Here is a 23,399-nt window from a genome sequence, read left to right as displayed (position 1 = left end):
GCGTGCAGTTAATCTGAATTAAAATGAATAAAATTGTCACATACATGACCTTGTGATATGTAATCTGGTAATCAATCTGCTACTTTTGGCTAATCTGTCTGTCTGGTAATTGAATAAAAGGTACAGAATAAATTTCAAGTAAAATAAAAAATTTAAACAAAAAAAAAAATATTTTTTAGGCCTTTTTAAATAAGTTAGAACCTTAATTTTTTTTGAGAATGTATTGCTATTAGTGCCATGTATATTCCGAATTTCAAAGAAATCTAACCATTAGTTTAGCTTAGAAATATTAAAAAAGATTATATATATATATTTATCCAAACCAAGGGGATTCCAGGCTTGAAATATTGTAAAAATATCTTATATAAGATCAATTAACGCTTCTAAGAAAGGTATACATTTCAGCCAGGGGCAGTTTCACTATAGGATTGCGGCTAGACCCTTTTTTTATATTATTTACAAGAGGGCGACAACCTCAATTTTTAGGTATTTAATGCACAATACAATATTGTATAAAATATATTTTTTTCATAAAAATCCATCTGTGGCAACAAGATAAAAATATCTTACTAATGCAGGCCATTCGTCTTACGACCATTAACCGTAAAATACAGATACATTCTCGGCATACGTCTAAGAAGGTATATAGATGCTTCATAAAGTATGATGGCGAAAAGACGGAAGTAGAAGCAATCGATCAATATTGTTGTGAATGTGCGAATGGGTTAAGAACAGTAGGTTGTTGTTCACATGTAGCGGCAATTATATATTACTTGTCGTATGGCAGATTTTTATCCAGAATTCCGCGGCCTAGCCATAAACTCTGTGCACTGTTCAAGACCGAAGGTATAAATATTAGTATTAATACAGACAGTGACGAGGAGGATTTTAATAAAATGTGCTTTACTTTTTTAGTTTCTTTTGATACGTAATATTTTTTTAAGGCAGTATTGCGTATGTCATAATAGACCTCAGCTTCGCTTCGGCCGATAATTACATGTGTTCTGAGACATTTCTTATTTTATTGGCCTCGGTATGTAATCTACTATTGCTGTACGTAAACAACTACTACGTAAACATTCCTATTATGAAATACGCAATACTGCATTAAAAAATATATACCTACTTAGTGTAAACAATTTTTCTGCTCGACTAGCTGTTGCTCGTTGATACCTACTAAATGGTTGTAAAGGCGGAAGTACACAATGAGCCAAATACGTTGGCCCAATGTGTAACCTACAGACGCCTTAAGTCGAATGGCCTGCATTAGTAAGACATTTTTACCTTGTTGCCACAAATGGATTTTTATAAAAAAATATATTTCATACAATATTGTATTGTGCATTAAATACCTAAAAATTGAGGTTGTCGCCCTCTTGTAAATAAAAAAAAAAATTGAAACAAAAATATTTTTTTAGGCCTTTGTAAATAAGTTAGAACCTTGATTTTTTTTTAAATGTATTGCTATTAGTGCCATGTATAATCCGAATTTCAAAGAAATCTAACCATTAGTTTAGCTTAGAAAAATTAAAAAAGATTTTATGTATATATTTTTTTTTATCCAAACCAAGGGGATTCCAGTAGGCCTAAGATGGTCGGCTTTTTGTCATTCGTCACCATGTCTGTTACGTTCTAACAAGTATGTAAGCGCGAAAGTGACGGTCATAGTGACAGGTGATAAAAATGGAACCATGCTGCCACCGCTGGCTTGAAATATTGTAAAATGATATCTTATAATAAGACAAATTAACGCTTCTAAGAAAGGTATACATTTCAGCCAGGGGCAGTTTCACTAATATAGGATTGCGGCTAGACCCTTTGCCTATTTGTTTAACTCGGGTGAAAGGTACCGTTTCATCCCTTGGTTAACAATTTACTATACTTTAAGCTCCAGTTTAGCTTATTGTGACGGAAGAGTAACTACGGAACCCTACACTGAGCGTGGCCCGACATGATCTTGGCCGGTTTTTTATTTATTTATTCATGACGTTAACACGCTTATCGGTGACAAGTTACTGATGTCCAATTTTATCTATTATCATTATTATCAAGCACTAGCTTTTAACGTAAAAAATATTGAGTTGTACAAACAAATAAGTTCGAATGCCTGTCATATATAAAGGCAATTAATAAAGGCATTTTGTTATCAAATAAATCTTATCAGCTAATTATATGAGGAAAATGATATGAGAAAACCTTTTGCACATAAGGTGCATTCACAGTATTGGCGACTTCATTTTCGGCATTACCCGAAAATCTCAAGTATGCGGATTTACCAGAACGATGGGTTGACGAGATCAGACGGACAGGCGGAAACAGATGGAGATAGGAGGCGCAGGATAGACACAAATGGAGACCACTGGAGGAGGCCTTCACCTTAAGAGGAGTCCTTAAATAATGAAGATTAATTAATTGATACTAATAAACAAATTAAAACTATAGAAAACAGCGATTAAAACTATAGATGCTCTCAACCAAGCTCAAAAATTGAAATGGCGATGGGCCGGACATGTGGCACAACTTAAAGACCGCAGATGGACTAAAATCGTCACATTATGGAAAGGGCCTCAAGGCAAGCGACGCAGTGGAAGACCACACTCACGCTGGGACGAGGACATCATAAAAATAGCGGGACCAAACTGGCATCAAACCGCACTAGACCGATCAAAATGGCAAACTTTGGAAGAGGCCTTCACCTGAGAGGGGTTCCTGTTACATATCTACAAATTATTTAGAAAATAACTAACAATTCCAAAACTACTATGTAAGCAAAAAAAAACAAAAAATGATTTACTAACCATCATAAAGTAAGAAACAAATTGTACTAATTTAGCGGGAAATAAAAGCTTTTTATTTTTATTTTTATATTTATAATAAACAAATATTTAATTTAATTTTAATTTCAATGATAAATTATTTTAGTGGTTTATTAGTAGTAAAAGTAACCATTAATTAATGCATGCAAAACTATGTACTTCAATTTTATTTTAAGGAATTCAAGGGCTTTCTATTTTATTTTATTTATTTACGGTTTATTTAACTCACGCGAGTTTTAGTGACTCGCGCGAGTTTTAGTGACTCACGCGAGTTTTAGTGCCTCACGCGAGTTTTAGTGACTCACGCGAGTTTTAGTGACTCACGCGAGTGAACGCTGCTCGCACTGTTAGTGCTTGAAAAAGGAGACCTAGGGGCTGATTTTTTTTATTTCGAGCACTCGAATTCGTTACTCGAAAATCTGTGGAAAACGGCGAATTGATATTTTAGAAAAACGAGCAATAGAAATTCTGACTTTTGTGGTATTGACCACTCGTTTTCAATTATATAATTCAAATTTAAAGCCTAGTAGTGGAAATAAATTGAAGGGAATTACACGAAATCCAGCACTCGAAATTCAAAAATCGGCCCCCAGGACTCTCCGAAACATGTCGCGCGAGTCACTAAAAACACGTGAGTTAGGCCGTCAAATTAGCTTAATGTTACATTGAAATTGAAACGCGTGAAAACAAAATAAATATTATTGGACAAATTTACACTGACACCTAGTCCCGTCCCATAACACAGTAAACTCGATAAGGCTTGTGTTGTGGGTACTAGACTATGATATATATAACACATAGGTAAATAAAAATACTAAGATACATAATGTATGCAACATCAATAACTCTGGAATAAATACAGCATTATTTACCCTTACCAGGGATCAATTCGCACCCGGTACACCTGCTTCGTAGGCAGGGTCACTACCGACAGTACCGACTAGGTTAGAATTAATTTCACTTAACAACCGGTAATAAAAACATCAAAATATTTGGGGGTGATATTTCAGTTGCCATTCGACTCGTGTCACGTAGCTGGTTTTAAGGAGGCCATTTAACTTTGAAATTACATTTTCGAAATCTCAAAATGATGTTTCTTTTTTCATTAGCCTATGCGTCTCGCTGGCGCCAATACGTACAAACAAGTACAAACGATATGCACATGGGAAAGCTAACAAAATGACAATATTTTGGTAAGAAAAATAAAATATAAGTAGCCCTATATATAGATAATATATAGTTCGTGATCAGCAATGCAGGATTCGTCAAGTGGACTCAACAGCAAATCCGCTACAGGTTTCGTCACCTACTTACAAATGATGTATTATTTATTTATTTTAACTTTAATGCACAATAAAAATAAGTATAAATGGCGGACAAAATGCCTTAAGGCATTCTCTACCAGTCAACCATAGGGCAAAACAGAAATTCTCGAATTTGGGGTGTGTGAATGATGTATTCCGCAACAGGCTTTGTCAATCTTAACTACTGAATTACATATATTGATATAAAAATGTAGGTATGTGACCTCTAGGGCAACGTTGGGTATTTTGACAACATTTACACACTCAATCTCTATGATTTTACGTTTAGGCATATGCACACATTTATTCCGATTATTATTATTAATCTTTCTCTGATCAAATCGGGGAAATCCTGAAGAAAGGCCAGGTCAAGAGCACCCTAAACCGACGAGCGTGTATGAGGAATGTCATGAAAGTGAAGGAAGCGAAAGAGGTATGTCAGGATCGTAGCAAGTGGAAATCCGTGGTCTCTGCCTACCCCTTCGGGAAATAGGCGTGATTATATGTATGTATGTATTATTAATAAATTAGGTTCGGATATTAATAAGGACATAACAATAAATCCACGGCATAGATTTTGTTTTCAAATAAAGTTTATCTGCTCAGATAAGGAAAATTTCCATTTAATCATCATAAACGCGTTTAGCAAATTAAGCGTAATTAGTTCTCTAACTCAATGAGAGAAGTTTACTAACTTTGCTGAACGATTTTGCTTTAATTGGCCAATGGCGGTTCCGCTGCGGCGAAATTTTGTTAAGAAGGTTTCATCGTTTTCTCTTTTAATTCATTTAGAAAAGCATATATGTAATTGATTTCTTTATAGAATGTAGTAAAAAATTTAAAAATTGATAAACAATGTTTTGTTACAAGATATGGCAAGGTACATATATATAAGATACATATATATAGAGCTCAACTAGGGGGGGCGGGTTTAGGGTCGGCAACGCGCATGTAACTCCTCTGGAGTTGCAGGCGTACATAGGCTACGGAGACTGCTTACCACCAGGCGGGCCGTATGCTTGTTTGCCACCGACGTAGTATAGAAGATCGTTTCAATAGCGACCGAAAGTACGCTGCTACCAAGTTTCATATTTGTTGTTTTTCAATATTCGCAGCATTTTCGGCGGCAACGACTGCCACTTTGTTGGTATGGGTAATGTGGGAGGGGCAAAAGTTATATACACGGTGCTCACGAGGAACCGGAAAGATTTTAACCACGTACTTCTGAGGCCAAAAGAAGGAAAAAAACTGAACCCGGGTACGTCCTTAAATTACGCCCAAAAGAGAGGTATGGGCATTGTGAATGTCATCTCGCTTTCTGTGGTAGGGCACAGCACAGCGGATATTATTCCAGATCTAGAGCGGAGCCCAACTGGGGAAGTACCTCCACCTTACAGAAAACCGCAGCCAAATAACACTAGACCCTATTCATAGTGTTGTGTTCCTGCCGGTGAGTAAGGTTGCCAGAGCTCAACGAGGGGGGGGGGGGATGCTAGGGTCGGCAACGCGCATGTGACACATAACTTCGATTTTTTATTTTGTCTGTTTTTAATTTTATATTAATGTTCGATAGATAAATGCTATTATAATAATAACAAGTTACGAATGCGACGTTTTATTGACAACATTATTTATTTAAAAGTTCTTTTTTTGTATAAGTTTTGTTACAATAATTAAAGCATTAACTATCTTAAAAAGTAATGTAAAATTACAAAAAAATACATGAAAGAAAAAATCGAAGTTATGTGGACTTTTGACTGCACTAAGAAAAAAAACGGGCACCTACAGAACAAACCTACTTATCATTTCAAATACGAAAATAAAGTCCTTAAAGGTAGAAAACGGGTTCGCTAATTATTTCCGAGAAACAATAGGTATATTATTTCACATTCATTCATTTTATAACAAGTTACTAGCCAGCTCTTAAGAATTACTTAAAAAAGTCATTGGTGTTGCAGGCTTATTACAGAGTCGAGGACTACTTAACAGACAAACATGCATGGTCCAATCCAGAAACTGTAATAAAAACAAGTAGCAATTAAAATAATTGTATTATGTGTAGAGTAAAAGGTGACACTGCTCAGTATAACGATATTCTGATTCATATAATGTATATTCCCATTTCTTTCTTAATTTTATTTTCTTTTCCTTTTATCGATATGTTTTCTGATTTGATGCAAATATATACATTTTTTAATCCAATTTTTATAAAGAAAAGTATACTGTATTTAATTGTATAATTTCTATAGTAATCTAAATTGTATTTTTTCTTATTTAATGCATGTTAATTATAAAATGTAATGTTTTGAAAAGATATGCCCCGCCGAGTTTCTTTTGTATATACCTATACAAAAAACAGACTTTTTTATCTGCTTTCAATATGCCTTATTTTGAACAAACGTTACCTCATTTATTATTCCTTACACAATTCTCCATAAAATAGCCTTAAAAAAATGATTTTCCCAAAAAATACGAATGTTCTATTTTGGCCGATCCAGCCCACAGTGCGTTGTTTTATTACAGAGTTCCTGTGGCCACCTGTTGTCTCCATCATCAGATCAGCTCGATGGTACCATAACATCGCATTGTCACCCGACTTACCTATGCATGCAAATTTTCAGCTTCACTGGAAATAGGGTAATGGGTTAAATTTAACTTGCAAGATGGTGAAAGTAAATAAAATCTCGTCAAAATATTAAGATAATGTTACATTTACATGCAGTCACTTCTTTTGCTTTATTTTATTATTATCGAATTTCACACTAACGACTCGAGTATATTTCAACTTCAACATTTATTCAGCAAATAGGCCACAAGGGCACTTTTACATTTCAACATGGAATTTACATACAAGCAAAAACAGCGCATCAACAATTATAAAATACAATTAACTGAAAATATAAATGCAAACTAAAGTATTATTATTATAGAATGTCTCTTAATGTCAAATTACAAAATAGAACTAAAATAATAATATAAAAAACACAAACAGACAAAAAAAAAACTAAAATTATTTAGTGGTGCATACCTATACATAGTTTATAAAATTATACTTAGAGATGTATAGGGTCTCTAAGAGTCAAATTCTACATAATTAAAACATTCATTAAGATAAAAGAAACATACGAGAACCGAATGAGGCGCTTCACTGTAATTTTACTCAAAAATAAAATTACTAAATTACAAGAAAGACGCGAACGAGTTACGCACACAATGTGTAATGATTCTTTTTCTTAAAATACGCTATTCTTAGCAAAAAAACCGCTTAAAGTCCGTAAATAGCAAAGGTATAACGAAAAATAAAAACAACTTAAAATTGAATATGAAAACGTTTTACTTACGTTCTTATAATACATTTATGTAACGTTATGTCAATTTCTCAGCGAAATAAAAAAGTTAGGTTAGGAACCAATGACAGATGTAATGTAAATTCGTCTGAATCTATGCATTGTGTACAAAACACTGTTGTTTACAAAATATTTCCGAAAGCGATGCGATATTTACATCCCAGTTTAGAAGAATTTGGACTCTATTTCCGAAGGCTTTATAAAGCAAATGCTAAGTACTCAACACCTCATTTAGCACAAGTGGGAAAATTTGGCCTTTGAAAAACTATCTAAACCATATCTAAACAGATAATGTTAAGCTTATCGCCCAATTTAAGTTTTCCTGTATACAACTGAAACCTCTCATTAATCAGACTAATACTTATCAAATGTCAGAATGTTATCGAAAAGATGTTTATATAATGCAAGATTGAAGATTGATTGATGATGGATGAACATTATTATATTTCAAAAGGATCACCATGATATAGCTATGACATTATTAATCTAATTTGATAATTAATATAGATAATAGCTGCTACATCACTAGATAACGTTTTCCCGCCAGCTATTAATATGGCGTAAATCGCGTAGTTATCGCTATTCTCTTCCACCATGGACTCATTATACACCGTCTTGGCGGTAACTGTGGTCACCATCGCAGCAGGCGTTTACGTCTACTGCCGCAAAAAACTGTCCTACTGGACAAACCGCGGCGTAGAACAGTTGCCATCCACCCATTGGCTATTCGGGGACTTTAAAGAAGGAATTCTGTTCCGATCGGCCCCAGGATGGCACCTCGGGACACTGTATCGCCGGGCCCGGAGAGACGTACCTTTCGTCGGCTTCTACATCTTCCACAAGCCTTGTCTCCTGCTCCGGGACCCAGATGTCATCAAGCAAATACTGATCAAAGACTTTGAAAAGTTTTCGGATAGAAATTTCGCCGGAAGAACTCAAAAAGACAGTATCGGGATGAAGAATTTGTTTGGGATTCGGAATCCCGCGTGGCGTTATTTAAGGCAGAAGATTTCTCCAACTCTGACAAAGTCGAAGCTGAAGCAGATGCTGCCGTATATGCTGAAGACAGGAGAGCCCATGGTGGAGTACATCGAGAAGCAGAGGTTGAAGGAGCCGAAGCTGGACGCGCAGGAGCTGAGCTACAAATACGCGACGGACCTGATCGGGTGCGTGGCGCTCGGGACCCCGATGGATTCCTTCAACAACCCCAACGCGGATTTCACGCAGGCCGGTAAGTCCGCCTTAGCTTTTGCTAATGTTAAATTTTTGAATAGGAAGTTAATGTTTTCCTGTATACGGCCGAATACTTAAAAAAGTTTGGTTCAGATAGCACCATGGAAAAAAACACAAAGTATAGTTACGCTATAAGAGACTTATTAAATATTCTATGCAGAAATATCCTAAGTTTACGAAATCTGTAAAAGTTTCAATGCAAATCTTGTCGTCTGCAATAAAATATTTTTAACAATGTAACAGTATTTGAAGGAGTTATAATGGGATTCAATGTCTGCCATCTGGGGGAAAGACAACGTATATCCAACGTAAATAGAATTGCATACATACACATATTTATATTACAGCTAGTAAAATATTTTATTATCTTCTGTGTATTCCTGGTAAACAACTACTTGATAATACTTAGGCGTAATGCCTTTCTCATATTTTCTACCAAAGAAATATTAATTGTAGGGGACTAACAATTGAAGTAGATTAGGTCATTAGAGAGCCATAAGTCATAATTGAGATTTAAAAAATGTAGGTAAAGATTTCGTTTTGACGAATTGAACTATTATACTAGTAGATAATAATAACTCAATGTCTGCAAGCACTAGTATAATTATTTTATATTTTGGGCGCTATGCGCCTCCCTAAGGCGTTAAACAAAAAGGAAGGAATGGAAGGTTTCGCACGCCTCTGGTAAGCTTCGAGTCGATTTTCCAAAAGTTGCAACCTTTTGCCCGTGTCTTGCTTGACGGGTTGATCTTTTCTATTTTTCCTTTGAAATAAAAAAAATACTAAAGGTATTGTTTGTTCTAGTGGCCGAGTTCTTCCACGGCTTCAAGCGCATGATAGCATTGGTGTCCGTGTTCTTCATGCCCGACCTAGTGGACCTGGTGGGAACCCCTCTTCTGTTCAACTCCAGCTTCGTGCGAAAGGTGTTTTGGGAGGCGGTGGAAGAGCGAGAGAGGACGGGAGAGAAGAGAGGAGATTATATCGATACTATTGTGCAGCTAAAGAACGGGCCACAGAATCCATTATACGGTAAGGTTTTTTAATGTTAGTTTAAGGTTAGTTTAGTCAAATTGCTTAGATACAAATTGGTATCTAAGGACTTTCACACATAGCTGTTAGGTGCTGCATATTTGTGACCAATAGCGTTGTTGTTATTTAAATAAGTTCCAACGCATTTGATCATGTTGGAATTGACAAAGTTGTCATTTTTGAGTTGTCCCTAGGGAGATAAGTCGAAAGTGGTCCGTGTTCTGTGTACTCCTACAACGCCTACATCTAAGCATTAGCCTTCTGACCAAGAACTTTTTAAGACCTATAGTCCAGTTTACTTAAAAAGCTTTTGCGAATTTAAGTGGTTATAATATTTCTACATATTGTGAGTTGATAGGTCAATTCATAGAATTGCATAATGCCATCCCAATACACCATTTAACGAATGTCGTATAATATAAATATGACAGAAAAGCTGTTTTGGTTCTAAGTGATGTTCTAATACCTATACATACTTATTTCCCATTAGATTAAGTATAGAAATGGATACCTTATGACGCTTTGAATAAAGTTTGTTTTCTGAGTGATAGTTAGATTGAACTTTGGCCTTCGAAATAAGCCCATTTCAGTTTGAGTGAGCTTATTCCGTTTACCGCAAACTGCAATCGTAGCCCTGCGGTTACCACACACGGACCGATTCATTGATTTTAAGGAATCTATTGTTGAAAAACCAGGTATTGAGTACCTTTGTAACAGTAGATAGACATTAAAGATGGAAAAGAAAACCTTTTTCAAACAACAATATGAATGAAAATAGTAATAAAACAGTTCGGTTCGAAAACTGATAATTAGTATTGATAGCAAAGATTTATTATTGGCCACTTCTTATTTGATTACCATGATAAGATAAAACGCAAATAACATGTTGGTGTCACTGTCAAGGGAAGATTACGTGTAATCTTGTTTTGAATAAAGTTTTATAAATTTGTTTATAAATATGTAATTATTGTTTTCGAAATATATCCGTTGTCAAACTTAAGAATGACGTTATCTAAATACCTGGTATTTAACGAAGCCTTTTTGATAACGATGAATTTTTTTTTAATTTCTCTAAAAGTTTTAGCAAAATGTTCAAATAAATATTTAAACCTGTCTAAATTAAAGCTTATGGACTTGTATAGAAAGCTTATAACTAGTTACCGGATTTTAACCATATTTTTGAATATTTCTCATACAACAGGCAGCGAAAAATCTTTCTATTTAAAAAAATGTTATCTTTAAAAGAATAAACAGGGGAGACAGCGTTGAAGCGGACCTGCGGCAGCTCCAAGCCGATAATTGGCAGGGAGCGGCGCAGGATCGGGAAAAGTGGTGTGCTCTTGTTTCGGAGGCCAAGACCCTCTTAAGGTCGCTGAGCCACACTAGTTAGTTTAGTTAGTTAAATGGATAAAGACTCCACACCATTTGGTTCATACATTTGAAGAATACTGACTTTAATTTTTTCAATATTCTTTTATTTGATTTCAGAATTTTCCGGTGAAAATCTGCTGTACCAGTCCGGCACTTTCTTTAGCGGGTTCGAATCCAGCGCGACCACGGCCGCCTTCACGCTCATGGAGTTGGCGCGACACCCGGAGATCCAGCAGCGAGCCCGCGAGAACATCCAGCAGGCTGTCAAGGAGCACGGGTGGACCTATGAAGGGTATGTTAAACTATAATCCCACTTCCATACTGCCCCACCCTGCATAATAATTATGAATGAAACATAATATCTATCAGATAATTCATTCAATTATGTCCCCCACTCTCACACGACAAATTCCAAATTCAAACTAGTCTTTTTAATGTCCACTGACGCAGAGATGAAAGGAGATGTGGGAAGTCGATCAATAATATTGGTTGTAATCAGTGTACAGTGAAACAGGCAGCCTTACGGCTAGTATGCTAGGTCACCCACCACAGGTTAATTGCACACACACAGAATTCACAGCAGAATTGTTTTGCAACCTGCTGTGCCAGGTCGCGTTTTTCTTTAATCTCTTGGGGTTCAAAGTACTAATACTAGTACAAATAATCTCCAATGAAATTTGAATCATTATTAAATAGAGCAGAGTTGCTTTTGTTTTGTTTCCATCAATTTTAAAACAAAGCAATTCAATTTTCTAATACCATTGATTCTAATTTGACTGCTAATAAGGCCGCAATAGGCTAAGTTTGATTTTCAACGGTCCTGTAGAATAAGGATGACGGATTTTTAAATTGGGATTGGGGGATTTTGAATGTTTTGTTATTACCATATTATACCATACCATACTAGCTTTGTTAGGTACCTTAAGGATTATCTTTTGCTCGACTAAGACCAAAAGCATTTATCTCAAGACAAGAAATTATACAATCAGGGCCTCCGGTCACTTAACTGGAGAGTCTGGCCCCAATTCACATTAAAAATTACATTCATATTAACTAAACTAAACAAAACTTAGTCAAATAATTCGTCCCGCGCCCTTCCGGATGCAAAGGTGCCCATCACGCTCGCCGCATTGACACGCTGGATCGCGATAGACAGCCTCTGCATCAGGAAAGACCCGGAACGAGGGTCATGACCCTTCTCCCTTAAACGCCGCCCCAAATCGCCCAAGAAAATTGTTTACAATAGTATTAATATTAGTCTTTTGTTACAGATTCAAAGCAATGAAGTACCTTGACCAGTGCGTGGCTGAAGGCGTTAGGCTGCATCCTCCAGTATCCACGGTCGACAGGTCGGCCAAAGAGGACTATAAGGTGAGGAGGAGGCAGTGGTAGAAAAACTTGTGTTTGAGAGGCCTGCTGCTAGCCGAAATCTACTGCTTGAATTGTATGTCCAGGCCCCTGCTTTAACAATATTATAAATGTCACTTGACAGTGACAATTGCTAGTTCTTTCAAGTTCACAAAAGCATCTTAAGTCAACGTTCCAAAAACATATTTACACGACCTTATTGTCAGTGTCTTAGAGGCGTGTATATATTCAAATAATATATTTTTGAAACATTGACTTGTAAAGATAATTTTTTTAACGAGCAGAGATACTTATATTAAAGGAAAAATGGAAAAATTCACTTCTTCTGGCAGGATTTGCAAAGGTCACGGGTTCAAGTCCTGTCTGGAAATGTACTCAAAATTGTCAGTGCCAGGTATAAATCGCCCGCGTGGTGAAACAGGCGCCTGCAAGTCCAAATTAAGTCATTTGACATGTTTAGACAACAATTGAAATTATGCTATGTGTGTTAAATTATTTTTAATCAACATTCTATCGAAAAAATAAGCGATACTTATTCCTAACGCTTATAAAAATCTAGACTTCGATAGCTGCTGCTGTAACACAAAATTTATAGACAATTTTTAATTTCCCCAGATTCCCGGCACCGACATAATAATAGAGAAAGGAACTGCGATCTATATCTCATTGTACGGGCTGCAGGGAGATCCCAAGCACTTCGACAACCCGGAAGCATATGACCCGAGCCGCTTCGATGAAGGCAGGCACATTCCTGATGCGTACATACCCTTCGGAGCAGGACCCAGAATGTGTGTCGGTAAGTACCATAAACTAAGCTATCCGCAGAACTAGCCAGTGATTAAAACTGATCATTAGTAGAAAACCAAGAATAACAGAACTCAAAAGTTATATCCAGCACCAAGCCAAAATATGCTCCATTATAATATATCACTCAAGATTCTAAATACTTGTGCATTTCTTTGACACATTTAAAGTATATCGTCAGAACTAATCCATATAGAACCGAATTTTCATTGCTAGCCAACAGGTGTCACTTTCAGCCCGCTTCAAAGATAAACAATAAGCGACTTTCAGAGCATGATAAATGATAAACTTTAATCTGGACTCCAATGCTTTGTCGACAGACTCAAGGAAGTCGATTCGATGATTCGATTACTGGATGCAACGGACACACCCTTTGAATCAGATCTTAAAACAATTTGTTTTTTAAGAATTTCCTTTCGTTTGTTGTTCTTTAATGGAATATCTATTCCCTACAGGATTGAAAACCGGCCAACTCCATGCCAAGGTCGTATTATCCATGATCCTGTCCCAGTTCGAAGTGCACCAGAACTCCGACCAGCTTGAACTTGATCCTCGGTCCACCTTCACCGCGGCCGCGCACGGGCTACCCATGGAGTTCAAGAGGATAGAGAAGGAATCCATCAAGACAGTCGGACCTGGCACGCTATAACACGATCCTGCTACACCAACATTTTTGGCAGTGGTTTCATCAATGATCTTAATTTTGGAAACAGAAAAGATATGAATCTAAATGTGTGTAGGTACCAGATGATCCTTAATAATGGTGAGCTATTCGAGTAAACAATTATTGTTATCATTGTCACGATAAATAAAGATTTGCAAAAATTTTACTATCTTAAAAGACAATATGCATAGATTGTATCGAGACTTACTTACATATATATTTAGTTAATTTTTAGTGTTAATTGTTAATTAATTAAGTGTTACATTTAAAAACAATAAATAATTATTTCAACATTCGGTTCTTTTAGAGTTTGACCTACCAATGACAAGGACATTCTGTACCTTACCCCATCTACTACTAAACTAATTAACTAAAATTCAACCAGGATTAAATAAAAATAGGAAAATAAATAAATTTGGCCATGTGATCGTCTAGTGTATTTACGTTGTGAACCTTAGTACCCTTCGTCTTTTATGTGAAAACTGATACGATTTGGATTTTTCAAAACTATCCCTAAATATCCTATGAATTTGTAAATATTCCTACTGTATATTTTATTAACACTATTGTTAGACAAATAAAAAAATAGTAAATAATATATATTTTTTAGAATTTATCTCCTACCGGGCCCTACCGTGACCAGTTACCGTGAACAGTAGTAAGCCCTTTTTGTTTGTAATTTAAAACTTATATTTTCCTTTTAATATATCTCTTCGCTAACCTAGCTAGCTAAAGGAAATTATGTATATGTAACCATTGTAACCATAAGTAAATATTGCAAAGAATAGTACGTACAAACATACTTTATCTACTGTCACGCCCGGATGAAGACGGGTCTCTAAGCTAATTAATACCCATTTTATTTTATTTTATTTTTAATAGGTATTCCTAAGCACTATGTAATATTACTCTACCAACGTTTCGTAACCTAATTTCAGACGAGAAGAAACGCCAAGAAACTCATCTGAATGTACTATTAATGTATGGAATACTGAAAACAATCGTCTATTAAATATGACTTTATTTACCCTTTAATTCCCCAGTTATAGAAAAGCTCAATTGTCACTAGTGAACTGCTCCGCCGGTCACTAGCTCCCTATAACAAAATTATTTAGTATGTCCTCAAATAACTTTGTTCCCCTATCTCTCCCAATGTAAAAATATATAAACCTTCAATCATATTTAATGTACGAGCCTCAGTAACCCATCCATATGCTACTGAAAATAGATTTTAATTTATTTTGTAATTAAAAACAGTTAAAAACTCTAATGATTTTAGTTTTGTATACAATCAAATTAAATGTGAAAGAAAATAAATAAACCTAACACCCAAATAATGACTCTACCCTAACTCTACCCCAAATTCACCTATTCTAATGTGTGTAAAACTAGAGGCGAACCTCTATTTTTACAGGGAGGAGTGTGTGTGAGGGACCCTAATTTAAGCTCTAAACGTTCGGCCGACAAAACCGAGGTATAGCAAACCCTAGTGTCTGTGTGATTGCCTCCCTCCATCTGTGTTAGCCGAAGCCTGGGTACAGATGAATAAGGCGCCCTAACCATGTATATAATGTGTATAAATAAATATATTTAACAAGACAACGCTTCTTCAATTACCAACAGATTTCAATGAGTAAGGATTACTCCTAATGGTCCACACGTGAGACCCTCATATCCCTCTGTCAGACCTTGAAGAGAACGTAAGAGGTATAATCGTCACCTGTGTTGGTAAAAAGGCTGACGCCAGGCCCCTCTCGCGACCTGGACCTAACTCTCTACTGGATTCCCGAGTAAACCTGCTTGTCACCGTCAGGTTAGGTGTACTCGGTAGGTTGACCTTGCAACCTGACACTGAACTGGCTCTAAAATACAAAAAATCCACAAAAATAAGTAAGTATTGACACTAAAATAACAATTGAACAGATTGACAAAGAACAGCATAGTAGCTACGCAATGTCAAACATTCAATCGTCAAAATAACAACCTTTGTTTTTACGTCTACGAATAAGCCAGAGAAAGTGACAATCCGACGGTCAAAAATATAATGGCGGTCCTGGCTTAAACTGAGCTATTTATAACTTTCGGCAACCGCTCCAGACGTGTTAGACGCGTCTCTCGTACTTATCGCAGGGTAAAGGCACCAATAGTCAACCCCTCCACGAATTTTCTATATTCAAGAACGTCTCATTTGCCCACTAATTGATCAATAAGAATTATGAATGTTTTTACTCATCAATAATTTATTAAAGTTTAATTTTATAAAGAATAAAACGTAATTTAATTTAGCTTATGGAAATATTTCATTAAATATAATGCAAGGGCCCTTTTTGCCAGTAATCAGCCTTCCGTCTACCAAGACACAGCCTTTAAGTACCCAGTCTACAGCCATCCCATTTTAACGCCTGGCTATTGGATTCCGTGATCTCAGCGTCCAGTGGTCAGCCACAGGATGACTACTGAGTATTCGATGTATTACAATGAAATAAAGTCATAATAATGTAGATATTTAAAGGTGCTTGATTTAACGACTTACATTGCATTTGAAAATAAAAATAAATCTTGAAACCTATGCTCAGCCTCTATCGGCTGTCCTCTCGGTCCACGTCCCTTTAAAATTACTGCCTCAAACCCAGTAATCGGCCAGGGTTTACTTTAATATGGATTTATATTAATTTTTTACTTTTTCCAGATAAATTAAGTATTAATTACGTGAAGCAGTGCACATGCTTTTTAAAAAAATATCACAATTCGGCTGCTAACGTCTGATCAAAATACCATGTGACACTCCAAAAAATGGCGCATATGACATATCCCTTGATGTCAGAAGACAGCACTTCCTTGAAGTAGTGTCGTGGTTTATGCTAAACAATTATTTTAAAAATCAAATTACTTTTCAACACATACTTCATTAATCTATAATAACACCTACTTTTGGCACACTGGTGCATGGCTCAGCACTGATGCCTTTACCTTATACGTTTGACTAATTTATTACCCTTTAAACTCGAGTACCAATCACTTTTTCTGATTAACGACCCACTACGAAGCATGATTTAGTTAAAGTCTTTGTTTGTTGTTTAAAATTTCTCGTGAGAATATTTTGCTTCTATTCCATTTAACTTACGGAATTAATTTATTAGATATATACATACTATTTACTAGTATTTTGATTAATATTGGAACATAATAATTGAGGTTTGTAGTTTATGAAAATGATATGGACCGTTTATTTGTGCCAATTATTTTTATATGTTAACTAGATCTGCTAGTGCGTCTAGTTACAATTCCCATATAGAAGGCAATTCCCAGAGTTATTAAAAAAAATAGAATTTCACCGTTTCCTTCAGGTCTCTAAGAAAAGGCAAGCCATAGTTATTTGTGCAACAAGAGAGGGAAGTTAGTTTTTCTTGCGAGTGTTATTTTACATCTCGTGTGACACATACAACTTTTCACCTCAGTAGTGAGAAATATTAAAGATTAAAAAAATTCAACGTCAAGTAAAGTTTTTATTCCTGTATTCATGGCCTTCACTAAATTAAAAAGCTACTTTGTCTCACTCCCTGGAGTGACGAAAGTAGGCTTGTTCGAGCTGCTGAGGTGAAAAATAGTTTTTGGGCCAACATATTTTCAACATTCGTATAATATTTTTCAATTTTTAAAACAATTTACAGGCAGCCTTGTTAAAGTTTGTAGCCTTATGCTGATACTAACAAACACGTTTTACTAAACGGTCAGACTAAGCTAAGTTAGCAGCGATTTTCATAGCATAGACTGTGCTATTATTGTGCAAATTAAGTTTATGACTTATAAAATAAAAAAAACTGTAATACAATATTAAGGTTGGCATATTAAAGTAAACCAAACTGGGCAGCTGATTTATCAATCAACGTCACAAAATTAAATTAAGTTTACGTAAATTTAAGTAGCTTTATATATACCTGCTACTCGTAAAATAAATTATTTAGCCCATTCTACACTTATAATAAAAGCTTTTACAATTCGTCCCAGACATTTATTACTGAATAAGATTGACAGGATTATTATTAGCTACGAGTATAAGAGGGTTGAGCTACATATACAGGATACGCACTAGACTACTTTATTTAGCTTTTCACAGATTTTTATGAATTTAAATTAACCCGATGACTGAAAGGAAAATCCAACGCTGAACTCAAATAAATAAATAAATATTTGGGGGCAATCTTTACACAGATTGATCTAGCCCGAAACTAAGAAAAGCTTGTAGTATGGGTACATTCGTATATAGACAAATACATACATATACAAAGGAAACAACTATGATTCAGGAACACATATAATTTTCTTCTTCTTCCTCGCCTTGTCCCGGTATTTTGCCACTGCTCATGGGAGCCTGGGGTCCGCTTGGCAACTAATCCCTAGAATTGACTTAGGCACTAGTTTTTACAAAAGCGACTGCCAATGACCTTCCAACCCAGAGGGTAAACTAGGCCTTATTGGGATTAGTCCGGTTTCCTCACGATGTTTTCCTTCACGAAAAAGCGACCGGTGAATATTAAATGATATTTCGTACGTAAGTTTGGAAAAACTCAGTGGTACGTACGAGCCGGGTTTTAAACCCGGGACCTCCTGATTGCAAGTTGCACGCTCTTACCGCTAGACCACCAGTGATTTAGGAACAAATATAATATGCCCTATAAACTTGTATATTACATTTAAATAAAGATTGTATAGGTAATGCTTTTATAAACTTATTTTCAACAGACTTTATTTTCAACTTCTGACTGAGTTAAGAAGGTAACTGATTGCTAATAATATGTATGGAAACGGAGCCTTCTTAAATTGGTCGAGTAGATTTTACAACGTGGACTGGCGGGAGCCGGCGCCCCGCCCGCCGCCGGGCCCGCGGCGAGCCGGCCCGGCCGGGCCCGGCAGCAGGGAGCGGCGGGGGGCGGCAGGCAGTAGGACAGATGCACACTGTGTACTAACCGATTTAACAATTAAAATTTGATTAATATGAAAATGTCTTTTTTCCTCGCAAGTGTGTTGAAAAACGTCGTATGAAACGCGTGTGTTATGGTCATTACACACATCGGCTTTCTTATTGTGCGCTCGCTTGCAGCTTGCGCACACAATATCGCCTCGTGTGTGATGACCAACTTAGCACACTATTATGGACCTCCAAACCTCCATCACTCCAATATGTGATGAAAACTCAATTTTATCCCTCTAGTAAGTTTTTTTCATTTTCCAATCCGATATAGGATATCGGATAAAAAAAAAATGTTTAAACTATGAGTTTTTCTGTATTTATTTATTCATATAAAAATACTTCATTGATTTAAAATAAACGTAAATGCATGAAAGGCGGACTTGATGCCATAGGGCACTATCTAGCAGCTGTTTTCTCATAGTATTTTCAGCCATGTCGGACCCCCGGCCCCGTCAGCTGTCGGACCGACATTATCGGATGCCTGTTATCGGATCGGACAATATGAAAACGCTCTTACTATTTTGTACCTCTAGATGGCGCTATAAATGGAATATCTGCGTTTAATGTTACAGCAAGATAATGAAGAAGAATCAAAGGAAATATTGGTAATATTAGTTAGGTATGAAATTAGATGGAAATGCAGTTTATGCAGTTTTCCAGCTGCGAGCGTGAGGGAATCGATGATTTCCGTGGTGTTGGTGACAAACCAGGGGGGGGGGGGACAAAGACGACATCGCTGAAGGCCTATTTATTCGCTTATACATGGTAAATTGAAGTTGACATAATCATTATAAGCAGTATCACATGTTTAGCCAATGGCAGCATGCAAATATTGATCTTAAAATTAAGCTATTACATTATATACATTAACAATAAACTATGTATTAATATTACTACGATTTTCTATTATAGCTACTAATTAAATGTCATATTCATTACCTTTATTCCAATAGGTACATAACTATACATAATTCAGTTATAAATATCCAAATTTAATATTTTATTGTCATTATTTTATTACTTCAAATCTTATTTTATTTATTATTACATTATTCGTCCAAAATTTCTCTGATAGTTTAGAAACATTCACTTATTTACTAGCCATTTTTTCAATTTTCTCATAAATAATGGGTCGTTCAGTTTACGCAGTTCTCTGTATCTTATTATATACAGTGATGCTCATGCCGTAACAGTTATTTTTAAATAAAGCGGTTGAGCATGATGACAATAGTAATTTGTTCTCGTCGCTTTGTCTAAGTCGTTTATTTTTGTATTGTATACGGTGAGAACTCTTTTCGAACATAACATGCTAATTCTAGAACATACAGGCCAGTTAGTGTAAGCAAGCCTCGTTTTTGGAACAAAGGTTTACAGGATTCCCTAGGTCCCCAGACACTGCTCTTACACATTTTCTTTATAACAAAAGCTTTAGAAGAATCTGTTGAATTGCCCCATATTAGAATGCCATATTTTAAGACCGATGTTACATAACCATGATATGCGAGTAGTGCGGTCTTTTTTCCTGCGATTATATGTAATATTTGGTCTCCAGGGGAGACAGCTCGCTGCCTCTACGGAGATTAGAGGATATCTGGGAACGCTCTCGCTTTCTATGTACTAATGATCACTGAACTAAGCCGTGAACATATACAGGATTACAGACCGGTATGAATCTATAAGGGTTCATACTTGATTAGGGAACCCTAAAAACTACTCACGTGCTAGTCCCATTTTAATCACAATGTAATCAGGCGACCATTCACAACACATGTGACTGATGTGACAAACACGCAACATTGTAACGTGGTCAGCGTCATTTTACGTATTGTACCACCGGCCGCCACCACGAGTTGACACTTGACGTTTGCACTGATGTATTGGTGTGATAGAGACGGAATGTGATCGAGTTAGAGTCGCTAACGTAAACGTCAATTGTCAACTCGTGGTAGCCGTGCAGGAAAACCCATAGAGTTGATAATGTCAATTGATTAAGTGTGTCTTTGATTAATGGCCGGATTTGATAAGCGATAACGATACTAGTCTGTTGGACGTAATTAAATATTTGTGTGAGGTGTGCAGATAGAGTATTGCTTTGTTTATAAATACTAGCTATTGCCCGCGACTTCGTGTACGTGGGATGATGATAATGATTGATAAAAATTATGATGTGTCCTTTTTCGGACCTCAAATTATTTCCATACAAAATTTCATCGAAATCGGATCAGCGGTATAAGCGTGAAGATTTTACAGACAGACTACCGAACATTAATGTCACAATTTATAAATTTATACAATAATTAAAACAGTATATAGACATTTAGAAATATTTGAACATTGCTGACATTTACAAAATAACACAGCCATATCAAAAATCCAAATAAAACATAAAAAAAATTAGAATATAAATAACTAAAAATAATTATACGCTTAAGTAGCTTTTCAATACTACTTAAGAGGAATGGGGACTTCTCCATAGAAATGTAGTCCTCATTTTCCTCTCCGGATATCGACGTTACGGAAAATATTATTACATAATTTGATGTATATTAACCACAGCTATGCTCCTACGTTTGACTTTTTTAAATTATTTGATTATTGTACAAATTTGGAGCGAACAAAAAAACTATTTTCATACAAATTTCAAAATGTAAACATAAACATCCAGAGGAAAATGAGGACTACTATGAAAAGGCGATTTCGCACGGGTCCTCCACTTTCGTCTTAAATATGTTATTTTATTTCTTATTTATTTATTTATACCTTTATTTCAGGCAACTAGTGGCCCATAGATAAATACCTTAAGACTAGCATACACATTATAAAAATATATTTTAAAATGAAATACTACAAATCACATTATTTTACGGCGGCATGCACTATTTATCATAAGACACGCACCCTTGAGACTGTCTACCCATTGTTTTTGTATATAACAGCTACACGTCCTTTCCGCAACGACTTTTAGAACTTATTCTTTGATATTATTCTTTGATATTTTATTATTACCCGTTATCAAAGATTAACACTTATTTTGATATTATCATTAGGTACAACATGAGTCGTGTGTATCATTAAGCATTATTCGCTCTTATTTTCCTCAATTAGCTTGTGATTAGCCTAAGAACTTTAACTAATCCCTGTTTATCTCAATTCCTTATCTCTTGATAAAAAAATAGCTCCGCCGCGACAGTGTGCACACTGCCGTGACCAGGATTCGAACCTGGGTTACTACGGCCACAACGTAGGGTCCTAACCACTAGACGATCACGGCTGTCGGAGCTGTGTCCGACACGGCGAAATTGTCGCGCACTTTCAAAAACTCGAGCACTTTCACTGCCCGCTGCGCATGAGACGTTATGACGTCAGAGCGGTTACTCCAATTTCGTGAAGCCTATTGACAAACGTTTAAGCCGAACTGTCCATTTTTTGTGCCATAGCGGCGACAAGCTAGAATTGGCAAAACTGATGTTCCAACATATAAATAATTAAATACATAAGAAAATATTTTAAATTGTGAAAAAATAATTGACAGATTTGCTACCTTTTTTTTGTTGCAGAGAAGTATTTGATGGTGGCAGATACTTTTGCTGACTGTACATGCAAACTCATAAGTGGATAAGTTATTTTCCTTACAAACATACGTAGTGAATCGTACGCACGTTTCACCAATATTACGACCCTTTACCGCGGTCTTGAAGTGAACCAAAATATGTGAAGGAAACGGCTGGTGTTTAGTAAGACAACAAGCTAACTCAGACGATTCTATCCGCAACTGTGTCGGAGTATAAATAAAACACCTAGCTTGCTGGTTTTACAGAAACTTTTTGCAGGGTTATAATACCTGTTCTACATTATGACTCAAAGGGCGTAAATACTAAAATGCTACGTTTCAGGGGGCCTAACCAAAATGGCAATGGCCCCCTGGGTTACTAAGTCTATTTATTTTTGGACTGAATTCTTGTACTGTACATAAATTGTACTATAATGTTAAGCCTTTGCCTCGCCTGGCTCGCCTATACAATAAGCATGCTAATAATGTCCCTTCTTTGGATGTGTTTCACGACAGTGAAGCCTCATTTAAAAACAAATTATTATCTGTTGACAACCTCAGCTATCTCGGCTAACTTAGTTACTTTTGTGTGGAAATTTTATTGTTAGTATTAAGTAGGTGTTTTGTTAATTAGTATCATTTGTTTTTATTCATATTTATATTAAGCTCTTATTCTGAATCTATTAACTTAAATAATGCATGCTGTGATTGCCTTTAAGCGGGGGATCAATTATAAATGTGCTCTTTTAGTATGTGAATTATATCTTCTGTTGGTGATCCTAATAAACAAATAAATTAAGGATATCCCCCTTATTCATAAACGTGTACTAAAGTTACGATGCCGCTGATCATCGTATGTCCCTTTCCGACGTATTGGTATGATGGAAAGGGACAAACGATGATCAGCGGCGTCGTAACTTTAGTACACGTTTATGAATAAG

At 36.0% G+C, this 23,399-nt stretch overlaps 1 protein-coding gene and 1 non-coding gene across 2 annotated transcripts; one reads left to right on the top strand and one right to left on the bottom strand.

Annotated features, from left to right (window-relative positions):
• Window positions 1-8,038: 8,038 nt before the first annotated feature.
• On the top strand, window positions 8,039-14,229 carry LOC133518662 (cytochrome P450 6k1-like). Its single transcript, XM_061852339.1, has 6 exons — window positions 8,039-8,698; window positions 9,505-9,729; window positions 11,218-11,392; window positions 12,372-12,471; window positions 13,084-13,264; window positions 13,728-14,229. The coding sequence occupies exons 1-6, from the start codon at window positions 8,062-8,064 to the stop codon at window positions 13,919-13,921; spliced, it is 1,512 nt and encodes a 503-aa protein (XP_061708323.1). The 5' UTR covers window positions 8,039-8,061; the 3' UTR covers window positions 13,922-14,229.
• A 7,878-nt stretch (window positions 14,230-22,107) lies between these two features.
• On the bottom strand, window positions 22,108-22,179 carry Trnah-gug (transfer RNA histidin (anticodon GUG)). Its single transcript has one exon. It is a non-coding gene; the product is annotated as a tRNA-His (tRNA).
• Window positions 22,180-23,399: the final 1,220 nt, after the last annotated feature.

This window comes from Cydia pomonella, chromosome 6 (assembly GCF_033807575.1).
Source record: "Cydia pomonella isolate Wapato2018A chromosome 6, ilCydPomo1, whole genome shotgun sequence".
NCBI classification, from domain to species: Eukaryota; Metazoa; Arthropoda; class Insecta; order Lepidoptera; family Tortricidae; genus Cydia; species Cydia pomonella.
Note: the sequence above shows the minus strand (reverse complement) of the source record. Positions and strands in the feature narration are given on the sequence as shown.